Source organism: Maniola hyperantus, chromosome 26 (genome assembly GCF_902806685.2).
Source record: "Maniola hyperantus chromosome 26, iAphHyp1.2, whole genome shotgun sequence".
NCBI lineage: Eukaryota > Metazoa > Arthropoda > Insecta > Lepidoptera > Nymphalidae > Maniola > Maniola hyperantus.
In genome coordinates, this window is record NC_048561.1 from 4,692,268 (window position 1) to 4,709,210 (window position 16,943).

At 35.9% G+C, this 16,943-nt stretch overlaps 2 protein-coding genes across 3 annotated transcripts; both read left to right on the top strand.

Annotated features, from left to right (window-relative positions):
- Positions 1-2,059: 2,059 nt before the first annotated feature.
- Positions 2,060-3,457, top strand: LOC138404227 (uncharacterized). The gene has a single exon (XM_069507630.1). The coding sequence runs from the start codon at positions 2,113-2,115 to the stop codon at positions 3,202-3,204; it is 1,092 nt and encodes a 363-aa protein (XP_069363731.1). The 5' UTR covers positions 2,060-2,112; the 3' UTR covers positions 3,205-3,457.
- A 1,683-nt stretch (positions 3,458-5,140) lies between these two features.
- On the top strand, positions 5,141-9,124 carry LOC117994220 (uncharacterized). Of its 2 annotated transcripts, XM_069507834.1 has the most exons (3): positions 5,141-5,611; positions 5,763-5,884; positions 6,003-9,124. In XM_069507834.1, exons 2-3 carry the CDS (start codon positions 5,767-5,769, stop codon positions 8,252-8,254), a joined length of 2,370 nt encoding a protein of 789 aa, XP_069363935.1. In that variant the 5' UTR covers positions 5,141-5,611; positions 5,763-5,766; the 3' UTR covers positions 8,255-9,124. The 2 variants fall into 2 exon arrangements, with proteins under 2 accessions (XP_069363935.1, XP_034838003.1); XM_034982112.2 differs by having other exon boundaries at positions 5,141-5,884.
- The last annotated feature ends 7,819 nt before the right edge of the window (positions 9,125-16,943 follow it).

Genomic DNA, 16,943 nt, shown 5'->3' on the forward strand with positions numbered 1-16,943 from the left:
TGATCGCGTTTTTCCAATCCCTGACTGCTCATTTCGAACACAAAATTACAATTTGAAGAAAATTGTGGAAAACAAGGTTATGGATGGGGATCTTAAAAACGCCGCCCGCATTTTGTTTTCTAGTGATACACTGGCTCCATTCAATGATATAACGCTGGAAGCCTTACGTGACAAGCATCCCTTACCAAATACCGATTCTGTGCTGCCAGATCCACCTTCTAACACTTCTTATTTACAGATAAAGGATGAAGAAACTTACGCTGCGATAATGTCGTTTTCTAGTGGCTCTGCTGGTGGCATGGACGGCATAACGCCACAACATCTTAAGGATCTTGTGGGAGTTACTGCTGGGGACGCCGGCAAGGCGCTACTGAGCGACATTACCAGACTATGTAATTTCATGTTATCTGGCGAGGTAAATTCATCCTTTCTACCATTCCTTTATGGCGCGAGGCTTTGTGCTTTCAATAAGAAAGATGGTGGCATCCGTCCCATCGCTGTTGGCTGTACTTTTCGCCGTTTGGCGTCAAAATTAGCGTGTAGTCACATAGTCTCTACCCTAAAGGATAAATTCCAACCTATTCAAGTTGGATTCGGCAGTAAAGGAGGTTGTGAAGCAGCAGTTCATTCGGCTCGTACTTTCTTAACGAATGGCGAGGTTGAGGTACTGCTGAAAGTAGATGTAAAGAATGCTTTTAATTCTTTGGACAGGGCAACTTTGCTGACAGAAGTCTCAACGCAACTTCCTGAAATTTACCCATATGTTTGGCAATGTTACAGCTCTGCTTCTAAATTATTCTTTGGAGATATCGATATTAAGTCTTCTGTAGGCGTTCAGCAGGGGGATCCTTTAGGTCCGGCCCTGTTCAGCTTAGGGATCCATAACCATATCTCAAATTTAACATCTAAATTTAACATATGGTATCTTGATGATGGAACCATTGGGGGCAACGTGGATGACGTTCTAAAAGATCTTAATCATATTAAGCAACAGTTTGGGAAAATTGGTTTAGAACTTAATTTTTCGAAATGCGAATTGTTTTTTACAGAAAAACTGTCGCAAGAAAGAATTCTATTGGCCTCTGAATTATTCAATGAAATTTCACCTAATATTAAAATACTTGATAAACGTTCACTTTGCCTTCTCGGTGCTCCTCTTTATAATGAATCCATACAACCACTCTTGGATCAAAAAGTCAGAACATTTTCGGCTAATACCGACAAATTGGGCACTCTAAATTCTCACATTGCATTTTCGATCCTAAAATATTGCCTTTTTGTACCTAAATTAATTTACATTCTCCGCGCGAGCCCAATTTGGAAATTTCATGGACTACTCGATAACATGGATGCCACCCTTAAAAGTACACTAGAACAAATTCTAAATTTAACTTTTGATGAGCACTCCTGGAACCAAGCAACTTTACCGGTCAAGTACGGTGGCATCGGCGTGAGGAAAATTTCCAGTGTAGCTCTTCCGGCTTTTCTGTCCTCTGTGCATAGTATAAAAGAGCTTAGCTCTCAAATTCTCAAATCCAATTCATCATTGACCTATGCCACAGAGGCCCTAGAGAGTTGGAAGGTCAGATGTCCCAATGTCGACATCCCGAAGGAACGTACTACACAAAAACTTTGGGATTTGCCATTGGTTCAACTGACACATACGAATTTGGTTCAAAATCTTACAAGTGACAGAGATCGTGCCAGGCTTCTAGCATTATCCGAAAAGGAATCTGGGTATTGGCTGCATGCCTTGCCATCAAAAAATCTCGGCACACTTTTAGATAACGAAAGTTTTCGTGTGGCTCTAGGTCTCAGATTGGGAACACCACTGTACCATCAGCACAGATGTCCGTGTGGAAAAGAGGTTGATAAATTTGGAATCCACGGACTCTCTTGCCAAAGGAGCTCCGGTAGGCTGTTTAGGCATGGCTCTCTTAACGATACAATTAAAAGAGCTCTTGCCACCGTAAAACCTACTTGTTTTTTTTTTTTTTTTTTTTTTTTTTTTTTTTTTTTTTTTTTTTTTTTTTTTTTTTTTTTTTTTTTTTTTTTTTTTACGAATTGTGGAGTACGTTTAGTGAACCAGGTAGCAAGAACCTGTTCTCGGTAATGATGAAGACGTGTGAAGGATGCTCGAAGCTGTACAAGGACGGTTCAGGCCTAATCTGTGCCAAATGCAATAAAAATTATCACGTGAAATGTTTAAATATGGCCACGGCACAGTACAACCGACTAAAACATAAGTCTAGCTGGAATTGTCCAGCGTGCCCTGTTAAGGATGGAAGGCATGACGACACTCCCGTCAAAAGCTCAGTGGATGCGACGGAGGAATCCAGCAGCTCCGCAAACTCCGAGATGCAGGAAATCTCCGCCGACCCTCAAAACTGTGACACACCGACTCCTACCCACACCATATTATCGTCTCCGATCGGGGATTGTCAACCTTCGGATTTATCGCAAAATGCTTTACTTCATAATATATCATTGCAAATCTCACAACTACAGATGCAAATGTCTTCAATACAAATAATAAAAAATGATTTATGTAGTTTGAAAACAGACATTTCGGAGCTAAAAAATAGTCTCTCCGCCAAGGTAGAAGATTTAGAGAATCGTATGTCCGATGCTGAATTAAAATTATCCCAAATGAGCGATCTACAGTCAGAAGTGGACGAACTTAAATCGAAGGTTGCCAGTATGATGGAGTCTAATCTGAAGAATGATCAATGGGTTCGTCGATCTAATATACAAATTAACGGTATTCCGTCCAGAAAGGACGAGGATCTTATTAAAGTTATAAAAGACTTGGCCGATATGAGCGGTTACTCATTAGACACATCAAGAGACATTGACTTCGTCACTCGCATTGCTATTAGAAATGACGTAGACACCTCATATCCGAAGCCTATTATACTGAAATTATTATCAAGGTATAAAAAAGACGATTTTTTGTCTTGTTTGCGCCGTTTGAAGGACTTGAAAGCATCAGATGTAGGATTCCCCGGTAATCAGGCTCGTATCTATATAAATGATCACCTATCGAGCTATAACAAAATGCTTTTGCAGAAAGCCAAAGCCTTGGCAAAAGAAAAAAAGTATGATTATTGCTGGGTGCGCAACTGTACGGTCATGGTTCGTCAAAACGAGAAATCAAAAATCATACACATAACCTCGGAAGAATCTCTAAAAAAAATAGTTTAAGTAATAACTACATGTTTTTGTACTTTCATAGAAGTCATATAGTGCATATTATTATCACAATTATAATAGAAGCCTTTAAGAAATATTTCTTTGATCAACTAAGGTTAGTTACGTTTATCCACTCATTAAATCTACTGACATCTAACTATGTATTAAACTTACTTTTTATAAAGCATCATAGAAACCGGAAAATGTTTGCGACACCTGAACATTCGTTTAGCTTCCTTTTGTTTGCAGACCAGTATTGCGAGAAACGGGGTAATGGATATTTACGTCAAAGCGCACTGTTTATTGCGTACTTAGTGAGAGCCTACTCACTCGGTGTCGTTTCTTGCAGAGCAATGTATAACAACTTAACCGAACTGATCATATATTGTGTACTTTATGTTTATGATGTATTTGTTTCGAAAAATGATTGTAACTTGAAGTCACTAAGCATAAATATATTTTTAAGGTCGTTATTTCATGAAGTTATTAATTGTAATAAGGATTTATCTGTAAGATTGGTTTTAGTCTCGTCAAATTATTATATAATTATCACTATAAAAATAAAAAACGACGTTAAAATATATTGTTACAATGGAATTAAATCCTTAATAGCAAGTGTTATGGGGTACATATTATCCGAACCGATATTTTTAAGAATAAATTACAAAGTCACTAATGGTCGTGTGTTGAGTCATAGCTTTATAATATCAAATGAAGCTTACGTAATATTAACAATTAATATAAGACCTAAATTGCAGCCCTGTTAATTAGTGTTTACTATCAGAATGTCCGTGGGTTACGGACAAAAACTACTGGATTCTTTAAAGCTATTTTGCAACATGACTATGACGTTATATGTTTGAGCGAAACTTGGCTGTTGCCGGGAATTAATGACGGTGAATTATTTGACTCGCGCTATAACGTGTACCGTACTGATCGAGACTATGAACGCTTAGGAATGAAGATGGGAGGCGGTACACTAATTGCGGTACACCGTACTCTTACCACTAACATTTCAAATATTCGGCCGTTACCAATATTTGCAGATGCAGAGATTACGCAAATAAATATATCATTATGTCGTGGCTCAACTACTAAAAATCTTCGTTTATTTTGTTGTTACTTCCCACAAAATGCACATCAGGTATGGTCTCAGATGCAATTCTTCGAATATTTATCAGATTTACACATTGAAAATCCAAATGATGTATATTTGGTGGTGGGTGACTTTAATATCAGAAATGCTGTATGGGAACCTAATCCTGACGATTTACATAATTTTGTCATTTTGAATCCAAATATTGACCAATTGACAACACAGCTTTCTTCATTTTTGTCCTTCACCGGATGGTCGCAATTTAACTGCATAAGTAACATGAATAATAGATATTTAGACTTAGTCATATCCAGCTCCCCCTGCTCAGTATCAAGGTCGGAACCTTTATCCCTCCCTGAAGATAATCATCATCCAGCTTTCAATGTAAATGTCAACGTGAACTATTTGCAGCCTAGTTTACGACCTCCTCCCCGTCTTGTGCGTCGATATCATACTGCCGATTATAGTACCATTAATGTTGAACTAGCAAAAATCGATTGGGTCGAATGCTTCAGCGGTAAAAATGTGGACGCAGCGGTGACTGAATTTTACATGATAGTTAACTCAATAATTGATAAATTTATCCCCTCTAGACTCGTTATAAATAGCTCTAGATATCCTATCTGGTACTCACGCCCTTTGATAAAACTGGTTCATAAAAAACTAAGAATACATAAAAAATGGAAGATATATGGCAGACAATGCGATTATATTTTGTTTTCAGATTTACGGCGTGAGTTTAAAAACCTAGAGGCGTCTTGTTATAGTGCGTATATTGCGCGCGCTGAAGCTAATATATTAACTGCTAATTCTAAATGCTTTTGGTCGTTTGTACAGTCGAAACAAAACATTAATAGCATACCGACGGCGAAGTGCCAATACCTCCTATCTTACATTTTTCATGAAATTCACTTTTTTATAATTTCCAATTCTAAGGTCAAATTAGCATGTTATAGTAAAATCTCCGAACTACATTTTCAAATGTAACAGCATTTATTAAATACAAGAAATACCTTCTAACTAAATCAGCGTAACTTTTTTATGGCATTACCTCCTAACTTTTATAGGACACGTCTATACGTGTCTCCTGATCATTTTCGAATGTACTTCTACCGTGGCGGCGTCCATAGCGTACGGCGCGGGTTGCGGAAGGGGTAAGAGGGTGATCCTAAGAATTGAAAAGTCAGTTGGCTGCAATTCGTGTTTCGACAAGTTACCGTTTTAAGTATGAGAATCAAAATTAATAATGTAATTTTGTATTTATAGTGTTTATTACGTGTTGACTAGTTTAAGAAGTTTAAATAGGAATCTTAAATATAATAGGTAAGTAAAGATTGCTAATAATATTTTGTTTATGTAGGCAATGGTGATTATTATACATCTCCTAAGTGTTTTTATTGTAGATAGGATATATTTCTCGTACTTTTTTATTTTGTTGATGTAATTAGAAGGTATTGTTTTAATAATGTTTCAGAAAAATGTCTCGAATGGCAAGGCGTTATCAAGGTGTACGGGCTGGACAAATGTTCAACATACTTGGACTTGGAGGACTTGCGGAGGATGCGCAGCAACAAACTTCTACTCCTTCTAAGTCATGTAAGAATTTGTACCTATCACTGATTTTCATGGCAAGCAATTACTAGACTTAATTCTGGGGTCCGACAAATTGTATTAAGGTTTTAAGATTATTAAGTTTATTTTATTATCTTTTCAGATACACTCGATAAGCTGATATCTGAGAAAAAATCAAAAACCTGTGTGAACGTGTCTCCAATACCAAAGCGATGTAAGATTACTAAATCTGATTCACTTACAAACATTCCTAAGAGTAACCGTTTAAAGACTCAACGACGCTGTTCTTCGGTTCCACCTACAATTACAGTACAGTATGCAAAACGAAACAATTTTGATATTTGCAGTGATGGTACTATTGCTGACAGAGGACGCAGCTTATCAATGTCAGCTCTCACTTGCGATGACACCAAAGACTCAGGTAATAAAAGATGCTCCTCAGTTCCGCCTTTATACTTCCATACTTACGAGAGTGCCCAGATGCTAGAATCTGTACCTTATAACCTAATTGACGAAACCATTTCCTATGATGGTGACTGTTCTGGCGAAGACACTGACGTCACTTACTGCCCCTCAGACATTGATCAAGTTTCGAACAATTCTAGTGCACAGTCACTTATAGATGAACCTTCCACTTCATCGGGTATTTATCATGGTAATCCAAACGAAGGAAGAAAACGCCAAATTAAAGGTGACTCAAATGACTGGAAGAAAATAAAAAATAAGAAACTTCGTATGCTAGGACAAGAATATCTAGGATACACAAAGCCAAAAGATAGAAAACTTATGCAAAATAAAATAAGACCTGCTAGACAATTAGGTGAAAGATGTGTTTCACAGTTTTGCAGAAAAAGTAAGATACGAAATTGCGAAAAATTTAATGACGAAAAACGGCAAGAGATACACAACATGTTTTGGAAGAGTATGAATTGGGACCAGCGCAAAGTATATGTCGCTGGTCTCGTCTGCCGTAAGGGAACGACACGTAAAACGTGCGATCAGTCGTCGAGACGAGAAGGCACGTTTCAATATTTTTTGCCAGTAAATGGACACCAAAATTTACAGGTTTGCAGAACAACCTTCTTAAATACTTTGTGCCTTGGATCATACACCGTTCAATCCTGGGTAAAAAAATCGCGTGTTGGTGTGATTCCCTGCCAGGAAATACAAAATATAGCAAGAGTTAATAATCCAAGGCCTGCTCAGCGAAAACTTGTAACTGCAGGAGAATTTTTAAATAATCTTCCTAAATTACCGTCGCACTATGCAAGAAAAGATTCTAGAAAATTATATTTAGAACCTATTTACCGATCTTTAAGCGATTTGTATAAACGTTATAAAGAATACTGCGTTAAGAACGAGAAGCCTATAGTTTCTCGTTTCACTTTCGAGAAACTATTTCACGATAAAAATTTATCCCTATACACTCTAAAAAAAGACAGGTGCGATATCTGCAGCGGTCATGCAGTAGGGAACATTTCTACTATCGATTATGAACAACACACTAGACGCAAAAACAGAGCAAGAGAAGAGAAAGAAAGCGATAAAAAAAAGGCGAAATCTGGAGAATTTATCTTGCTGTCTATGGATTTAGAGTCAGTAAAAGTATGCCCTTATCTGACTGCCAGCGCCCTATATTTTAAAACAAAACTTACATGTCATAATTTTACCGTTTATGACCTGGTTACCCACCAAGCTTCGTGTTATTGGTTCGATGAAACCTGCGCAGATTTGACTGCTAGTACTTTCTCATCTTTTTTATGCGATTACATCGAGAGATTCTGTTTGTCCAAACGATTGCCCATAGTTATTTACTCCGATGGATGCACCTACCAAAACAGGAACAATATAATGGCAAATGCTCTGTTAAATATTAGTGTTACAAACGGAGTGACTATCACACAGAAGTACTTAGAGCCCGGGCACACCCAAATGGAGTGTGATGCAGTCCATGCTGCAATTGAAAGAAAACTAAAAAATAGGGAAATACATCTTCCCAGCGATTATATAACTGTGACGAAGGAGGCACGAATAAACCCTGCCCCCTATGAAGCTATTCAAATAAATTACGATTTCGTTAAGGACTTCAATAATAGATCAACGTGGAGGTACAGCAGCATAAGACCCGGGCGAAAACCTGGAGATCCTGTTGTTGTAGATATACGAGCCATCCAATACGGACCAGGAGGAATTATTACCTTTAAAATTAATTTTGACGATGACTGGTCTGAGCTACCTGGAAGATCAAAAAAACTACTAACTTCTGTAAATTACTCACCGCTGCATACTGCGCCAATTCCTATAGCGTCTACTAAGTTTAATCATCTCCAGCAATTAAAAGAAGTATTGCCAAGAGACTGTCATTTATTTTATGACACTTTACCACACGAGTGATCGGTTATAGAGAGAGTAACAGCGCTTGCCAGATCTTAGTTATTTTATAAAAGCATAAAATTTATCTGCTTATTGTTCCTAACACAGGCAGGAACGATCAGCAACTATGAAGTTTAGATCATGGTGGCTTTGGGAGATAACAGGTAATAAAGGAGCAAAAAATCTACGTCATAGTATAAAGTTTAATTTTTTTATATTTTCTTCGAAATAATATTAGAAACCACGTCATGCATTGCCAAACACTTAGTGTCGTGGCAACCCCCTGCCAGCCAGACACCCTTAGAGTCTAAGGGTGTCTAACAAGAAGTTGCCACGATACTAAGTATCTGGAAATGCATGACGTGATTTCTAATACTATTCCGAAATAAAAAAATTAGACTAGGTCCAAACTTCATAGTCACTGATCTTAAGTTGTGATGGGGATAATATGCAGATAAATTTTCAGCTTTTATAAAATAACGAAGATCTGGCACATGCTGGCTCATTCACAATCCATTACATTTGTGTACTTTTTTAGTTTTCTTAAGTTACATTCAACTTATTTGTTAAGATTGCTTTTATTAGACACCCTAATAATTGTCTGATAGTAAAAAAATAAAGTATCTGATTTAAAACTTCTTTTATTAAAGCCTCCTAAGTATCTTTATTTTATAACATAAAATAGATAACCTTAATGTCAATACCTTCTAACTAACCGAATACCTACTACACTATCTTAAAATATTATAATATAATATCAGAAATAAAGCATTAATTATTATTATTCTTAACAAAGAAACACATTTATCAATTTTTTATTAGTCAAGAAATTAAACGTTTTTTTCACTTTGTGTAAAATATTGATTTCGGTAGTTAGAAGTTATTGGTACTTCGCCATCGATACCGGATAGCTTGTACCTGGACGATGAGATTGCCCAAGAAGGGCAACGAATAGCTGATCTATTCAATAAGTTTTTTGAATCAGTTTTTCAAAAACCATCATACTCAACGTTGAACATTGACGTACTTGTACCTCCACAAGCTCTCATTGGACATGTAGATTTCAATTATAAAACGGTTGAAAAATACTTGTCAGCTTTAAATACGACTAAAGGCAGTGGCCCCGACGGCTTGCATCCCATACTTCTTAAAAGATGTAGCAAGCAATTAGCCATTCCTTTAACTCTTTTGTTCCGATTGTCACTGAGCTCTGGTGTTTTACCAAAAACGTGGAAACGTTCAATTGTTGTACCTATCCACAAAAATGGAGATAAACACAACATACGTAATTACCGGGGTATTTCCAAGCTATCAGTTATTCCTAAACTTTTCGAAAAGATTATTTACGATTCACTATTCCCTGCAGTACGGCCACTTTTAACACCATCACAACATGGGTTTATAAACAAAAGGTCTACAGAAACTAATCTTTGCGAATTACTTGACGTGACTTTGGATTCAATGGACAAAGGTTTTCAGGTTGACGCCGTGTATACCGATTACTCTAAAGCATTTGATAAAATTTCACACGAGATATTAATAATGAAGCTAGTAGCGATTGGTATACACGGTGACCTCTTGAGATGGCTCACATCGTATTTAAGGGAGCGAACCCAGGCGGTTGCTATTAAGGGTTTCACAACTACATTTGTCCCCATCACTTCCGGTGTACCTCAGGGCTCGCACCTTGGGCCATTGCTCTTTAATATCTTTATAAATGACGTCGTAAAATATGTTAAACATTGTAATATACTATTATATGCTGACGACACCAAAATTTTTAAAGTTATTAGAACGGTAAAAGACTGCCAAGACCTGCAGGAAGATTTAGATCGGATTAGTCAATATTGTACAAATAATGGTTTAGAGATGAATGTAGATAAATGTTGCACTATTACCTTTACAAGGAAAAAGAATTGGATTTACCATAATTATTACTTATTTGAAAAACTGGTACGCAGAGTCAATGAGGTGCGAGACCTAGGGGTTCAGCTGGATAGTCGACTATTATTTGATTCACATTTAACTAAAATTAGAAATAGAGCGTATAAGATGTTAGGATTTATTCTCCGTCAGTCAGTTGATTTCAAAAATCCAAATACCCTCGTCTTGCTTTTTAATTCATTTGTAAGATCTCATTTAGAACATGCTTCTACTGCGTGGAATCCACAGTACGCTGTTTATGTCAATATGCTAGAATCCATTCAACGTAAATTTTTAAAATGTTTAAGTAAGAGATTTAATTCCTTTAGTATCACTGAATTAATCTCTTTAGAGCTCAGGAGGGAACACAAGGATCAAATCTTCTTGTATAAAATTGTAAATGGTCTTATTGACTCCCCTTATTTACTAAGTAAAATAACGTACTCTGTACCGCGATTGTCCAGACGGAATGTAAAAACCTTTAGTCTTCCACATATTAACACGAACTATGGCCATAATAGATTTTTAGTGAGGACATGCGATATATACAATAAGAAATATGTACAATTAGATCATTTTCAACACAAATTTGGTAAATTTTTAGCTGAAATAAAAAAGTTTAAATAATTATATGTAGGTTTAGCACGATTAGAATTATATACTTTATTTGTAACCACTTCATAACAAACTAACTTATTATAATTTAATTTAATGTAATTACTAACCTAACTAACTCCCGCACAAAATTAAATAGATATAATGTAAATGAGTGAACACTTAATAGGCATATGTACAAACTAGAAATAAGTAGCTAAGTAAAAATGTAAAAGCTGTTTGTGTTCCATAATAAAAAAAAAAAAAAAAAAAAAAAAAAAAAATATTCCTGCGCTCATTGAGCCGGCAGGGATTAGTCGGGATGATGGCAAGAGACCTGATGGATTGACGCTGGTTCCCTGGGAACGGGGACGGGCGCTAATGTGGGACGCAACTTGCGTTGACACATTGGCCCCGTGTCATATCAGGAAGACAGCATCAAGACCGGGAGCCGCAGCAGAAACAGCTGAAAACGGCAAGCGGCGCAAGTATGCCTCTCTTATAGAGAGTTACATTTTTGTGCCGTTTGCCGTGGAGACCCTGGGGCCATGGAGTCTTAGTGCTAAAAATTTTTTACTAGACATTTCACCGCGATTAATAGCCTCAACTGGTGACAGAAGGGCTGGCTCATTTTTTGCGCAGCGGATCAGCCTGGCTGTCCAGCGCGGAAATGCAGCCAGTATTCTTGGCACCATTCCACGCGGTCATGATTTATATAGTAATTAGATAAGGCTAGCTTTAAGTTTTATTGTATTAAAAAAAAAAAAAAAAAGTAGGCAAATAATTTATTACTTACTATGTTCATAATTAGTAATCTTTGATCAAGAGCGATGATAGTGTAGTGGTTAAGATGTCTGCCTCCAATGTGATAAGCCAGTGATGAGTTGATGATGATGAAAATGTATTTTTTTATTATGACGCTTCGGGCAAAGCAGACAGTTGGGTGCTGTGTTAAAATTGACTGTGATTCACATTCAACATTTTAGCATATTATAAGTAGGTAAAAATATAAAATTTTCCTATGTTCATCATAAGTAAACAGATAAACACAACTAAAACCCAAAGACATACCTAATAATACCAAACGGGTGGGGCTGAGTGCTAGTAGGTCTAATCATCTGTCGCTTATCCTATATTTTTATTATTTGTAATAGTTGTAGACAATAAAGATGTTTAATATCGTAATTTACATACTTTTTATTTTATGAACAGAATTTTCTCCTCTTTCATTTGATATCCTACTTACCTACGCGTTACCACCTACTATTTAGGGTTCCAAAAGGAAAAAACCGGCCAAGTTCGAGTCAGGCTCGCGCACCGAGGGTTTTGTACTAGTATTTTTTCGACATTTTGCACGATAAATGAAAAACTGATGCATAAAAATCTGTTTTAGAATGCACCAGTGAAGCCCTTTCATATGATATCCCACTTGATATAGGTTATCTTACTTTGAAAATTGTTAACACTACCTATTTGTTCATGACCACAATTTTTTTTGTGTGATGTAACCACAAATTCACGGTTTTCAGATTGTTCCCCTTATGTTTGCTATAAGACCTACCTACCTGCCAAATTTTATGATTCTAGGTCAACGGGAAGTACCCTGTAAGTTTCTTGACAGACAGACAACAAAGTAATCCTATAAGGATTCTGTTTTTCCTTTTGAGGTACGGAACCTTAAAAAGGAACCCTTACAGGATCACTTCATTGTAATATGTCTGTTGTGTGTTGTGTCTATCAAGAAAAGGGAATCAAAACCTACAGGGTACTTCTCGTTGACCTAGAATCATAACCACAAATTTCATGGTTTCTGGATTTTTTCCTTTACTTGTAGTATAAGACCTACCTACCTGCCAAATTTCATGATTTTAGGTCAACAGGAAGTACCCTATACTTAGGTTTTCTTGGAAGCCATGACTATTCTATCCTAATTTTTCTTATTTTCATCAATAGGTACCTACCTACTATAGTATAAGACCAATATTTTAGCGTTTAGTTAGTACAGCCGGGACAGATAGTATCATCAATACTTATAATAAAACTGTAACAGGTCAAATTCTGTACAATGAAGATATTCTGAAAATTTTTTTTCGAGGGCACTCTATAATCGATACTGAACCCAAAACTGTAATTTTTTTCATTTTTGTCTGTCTGTCTGTCTGTCTGTATCACGGCCGCGCATCACGCTGAAACTACTGAATGGATTCCAATGAAACTTGGTACGATTTGAGGTCATACTATGAGGAAGAATATAGGATACTTTTTATCCCGAAATTCAGCATGGTTCCCGTAGGAGAGGGGACGAAAGTTAAAATGTATACTGAGTTGTAATTCATTAACGCGTAGTCCGATTTCATTCATTCTTTTTTTGTTAGAAAGGGGATATTTTAAAGATTATTCCGTAAATATTTCAAGGTCATCGGTTTTTAACCGACTGTCAAAAAGGAGGTGGTTCTTTTTTCTACATCGATTATTTCGAGGTTTCTGGACCGATTTGGCTTTTTTTTTTAAATCAACAAAAAAGTTTACGTCGTGGTCACATAAAAAATTCTGGATTCAACTCCTTAATCCTGATGCTGCAGGGTTACTGCCCGCCTGGGTTATCAAGATTCAGGAAGTGTTCATAGTGAATTCATATTGTAGGTACCAAGCAACGACAACAATCCCGAAAAATCAAAGAGTTCCCGCGGGATTTTAAAAAACGTAAATCCACGCGGACGAAGTCGCAGGAATCAGCTAGTTTATAATAAGACCAATACTTTGAACTCTGTAGAGATACGTGGAGATCTCTGCCTTGGCTGCAAGTATGGCGTGAGTTCGTCGACAAGTTGCTGGAACAGTGGCAAAGATAGCCTGTAATTGTCCACAAATTCCCCTTCTGATGTGGGGCTTTCGGCAGCTGGGACCTCCTCATTCCCATGCCCAGCATGTATGGGTGAGCTATTTTCACAATTACAATTAGGTAGTATTAGAATGAAAACCACTTTGATATACTTTAGAAGGCTTTTATTCACTGTTCACATAGTAATTATTATTTATATCAACACAAGAGCAAACACCACTTTTTACGCGCCATTTCAGAGTGACATTTCGCATAGATGCTACTCCGCAGAGCACGCTACAGATAATCAATCACCTAGTTTTTATGCCGTCTAACAGTTGGTACTTAACAAGATAAAGTAAAAAGTTAAACAGCTAGGTATCTAATCTTAAGAAATAGGTAAGTAGGTAGGTACCTAAATATAGCTACCCGGGGCCTTACCTTGTAGGTACAATAAATTAAGTAAAACTCTGTCCAATGTATGAAATGAATAGATTTAATTGCAAAAAACACTCACCAAATATTTTCACGGTTTAAACTTATGATGAAACAGAAAACTTACTTACTAAAACATAGCAATTAATTAAATAAAACTGTAACTAGGTTCCTACCTAACTGATTAAACTGGCAATGGCCAAATAAACAGAATTAATTGCATAGGTACCTACCTACTTAATATTGTACTAACGAATCGATTGAAACCACATTTATCAAAATCGGCTCAGTAGTTTAGGAACATAAGTACTTAAGTACCTACCTAGGTATCGTTCCTACCTACCTAGGTAGTAGATAGGTATAACTAGTACAGTACATTCATTAATAACATAAATAAAAAATACTTTATCATTATTATTGGCACCGTCAAATCTGGCAACTTTGCCAAGGGTTACTAACTTTACCACCAGCAGGTGCTTATGAAAATCCTTTCATACCACAGACCACGTATATTTCCTAGTGTTGTGACTAATTTTAGGGAAAAATACGATTATCATTTGGCAACACTAAGGCAACACCAATGCAGCCATTTTTTACTAGTTCTTATTCAAAATTCGTCACACACATAACCTTAAAACTCAGTGCTCAAGAACTTTTAATATTTTCGAATGTAAACATCAGATCTGGGTACGTAAGTTTTTGATATAATGTTATTTTTATTGTAAGGAATGGATTGATTACTCTGTAAATGCCGTAGTGTTTGAATTATGCCTCATAATTTTATTGGTAAAGTTACTAGACCATGCCGGCCAATATGAGAGGGCAACTTTGCAATATTTTGTAACGGCCTAGGGTTGACACAAACAAAAAATAAAAATTTCATTTTTGATAAGACACTTTTTAAACCTTTACGTGCTAGTTTAACTTATGTACCTAGTGAAACTATTCCATAGTACCTCACTCTCTCATAATAAGTATTAATACAAACACGAGGATATTAGCAGTTGTAGATCAACATTTATTTTTTACGAAATGATTCGTCATAGTCGCCGAAAACTAGGATCGAGAAACTATAAAAATTACACCCAGGAAATGCTAGACTTAGCAGTAGATCTTGTAAAAAAAAAAGAATATAACTTCATTGGAAGCTGAAAAAAGATTTCTTATACCTCGACGTACGATAGAGAATAAAGTGAAGGGACTCCATATGATATCTCCAGGTGCTCATTTGCGCCTGAGTGACTCCGAGGAAAAGGACATCGTGTATAATAAAACAGATGAAAACGTGATAAATTTTGAGGGGAATGGGAATGAAATATTATTCACAGAACCACATAATCATGACCATACTTACTCAAAAATAGAAACATCAGTGCCAGAGCTTTGCATGGGAACATCAATGGAACCTGCACAAAGTAAAGATGATCAAGATCGTATAAGTGATAATTTTATTGATTTCTTTAGAAATGTTCAATTGACTTCCACGATAAACAATGAGAAAGTTATTTGTGATAATGAAAATGTTGAATAACAACTACCAAAGCGTGGCACAAACGTGTCACCTGACCCTGAAATATTAATAAAAATTCAGAAGCCATTCAAAAATGCTAAGACAAAAAGTATAATTCGTAATGGCAAGATCTTTAAAAGGCCAAAAGATTTCATTTTTAAATACGTGTCCTTTTGATTCTATTACAGAATTATTAAGCCATGCTTACTGTAATGTGCAATCATTTAGAGATTATATAGACATGAATAAAAATAGAAGATTATCATACCAAAACCTTTGTTATGCAACTAATAATTCAAGAATATGCCATATCTGGCGTTAATAGTGCATTGTACGTTAGTAGAGCACATACAGGGTGGCCGGAGATGTGACATCTAAAAGAAAAATTTGAATACCTTATATTAAGGGGTATCCAAATCACACCCATGTATGTTCAGCGATTTTCAATAGTTTAGGAGATATGAATTTTTTAATAATTTTCAACCGTCAGTGGTTTTTCTTTTTTTTTCTTTTTCTGTAGAACGTTTTTGGATATTTTTTTTCGTGGTAATTAGTAACCATAAGTTCAACTATTGCCTAAAAATAACGGTTTACCTAGGCATAAGGGAACATGACTAAAACTTTATCGAAAGTTTAAAATTATTGTTCGAGCGAGTAGTTACAAAACTTCAAGACTTGAAAAAAAAATTAAAAATGGCGCCTAGATGGCATCTAAGTATTTCTAGAATCTTTTATGAACTTACCACTTCCGATATTAATCGAGAGCAGAAATTATAAGGTACAACAAAATGTAGGATTATCTAAGAAAAACTGTTCAAGGGTCAGGTCACGCTTTAAAATTCATAACTTGTATTTACACTCATTCGATAGCCAAATGAGTTTAATATCAATCGAGAGCAAGACGCATTAGGGGCAAGGAAATGTCAAGTTTTCTAAGGAAATTTAGTCAAGAGTCGGAAATGCCAGGCTTTAAAATACACGAACACACATCTTATAACCAAACGAGTTCTATATCAATCAAGCATATGAAGCATAAAAACCAAAAAAAAAATTTGCTCAAGGAAATTCCGAAAATAGTCTGGCTTGCCGTGCTTTGACGTTTTAAATTCAAGCACAATACGTAAAACATAAATGATTAACGTGAAGACTTCTAACAATCTTATAGCAAAAACTGACAACACATTTTGTTTAAGTTTAGTACAAAATTAAACCGTAGCTTCAGTTGACACAATATGTGATGATATAGTGATTCTAACGAAACATACCTAATTATAGGAAGCTCTAGATTATGTTAATTTAAATATAAATGTTGTATTTATTAATTTATTAAACAAACAACTAATAAAAGTAAAAGTAAAAAAAATAACTAAAACACGAAAAAAACAGTTTATAAAAGTATCTGTTATAAAGAACAGTCAAAACAGAAG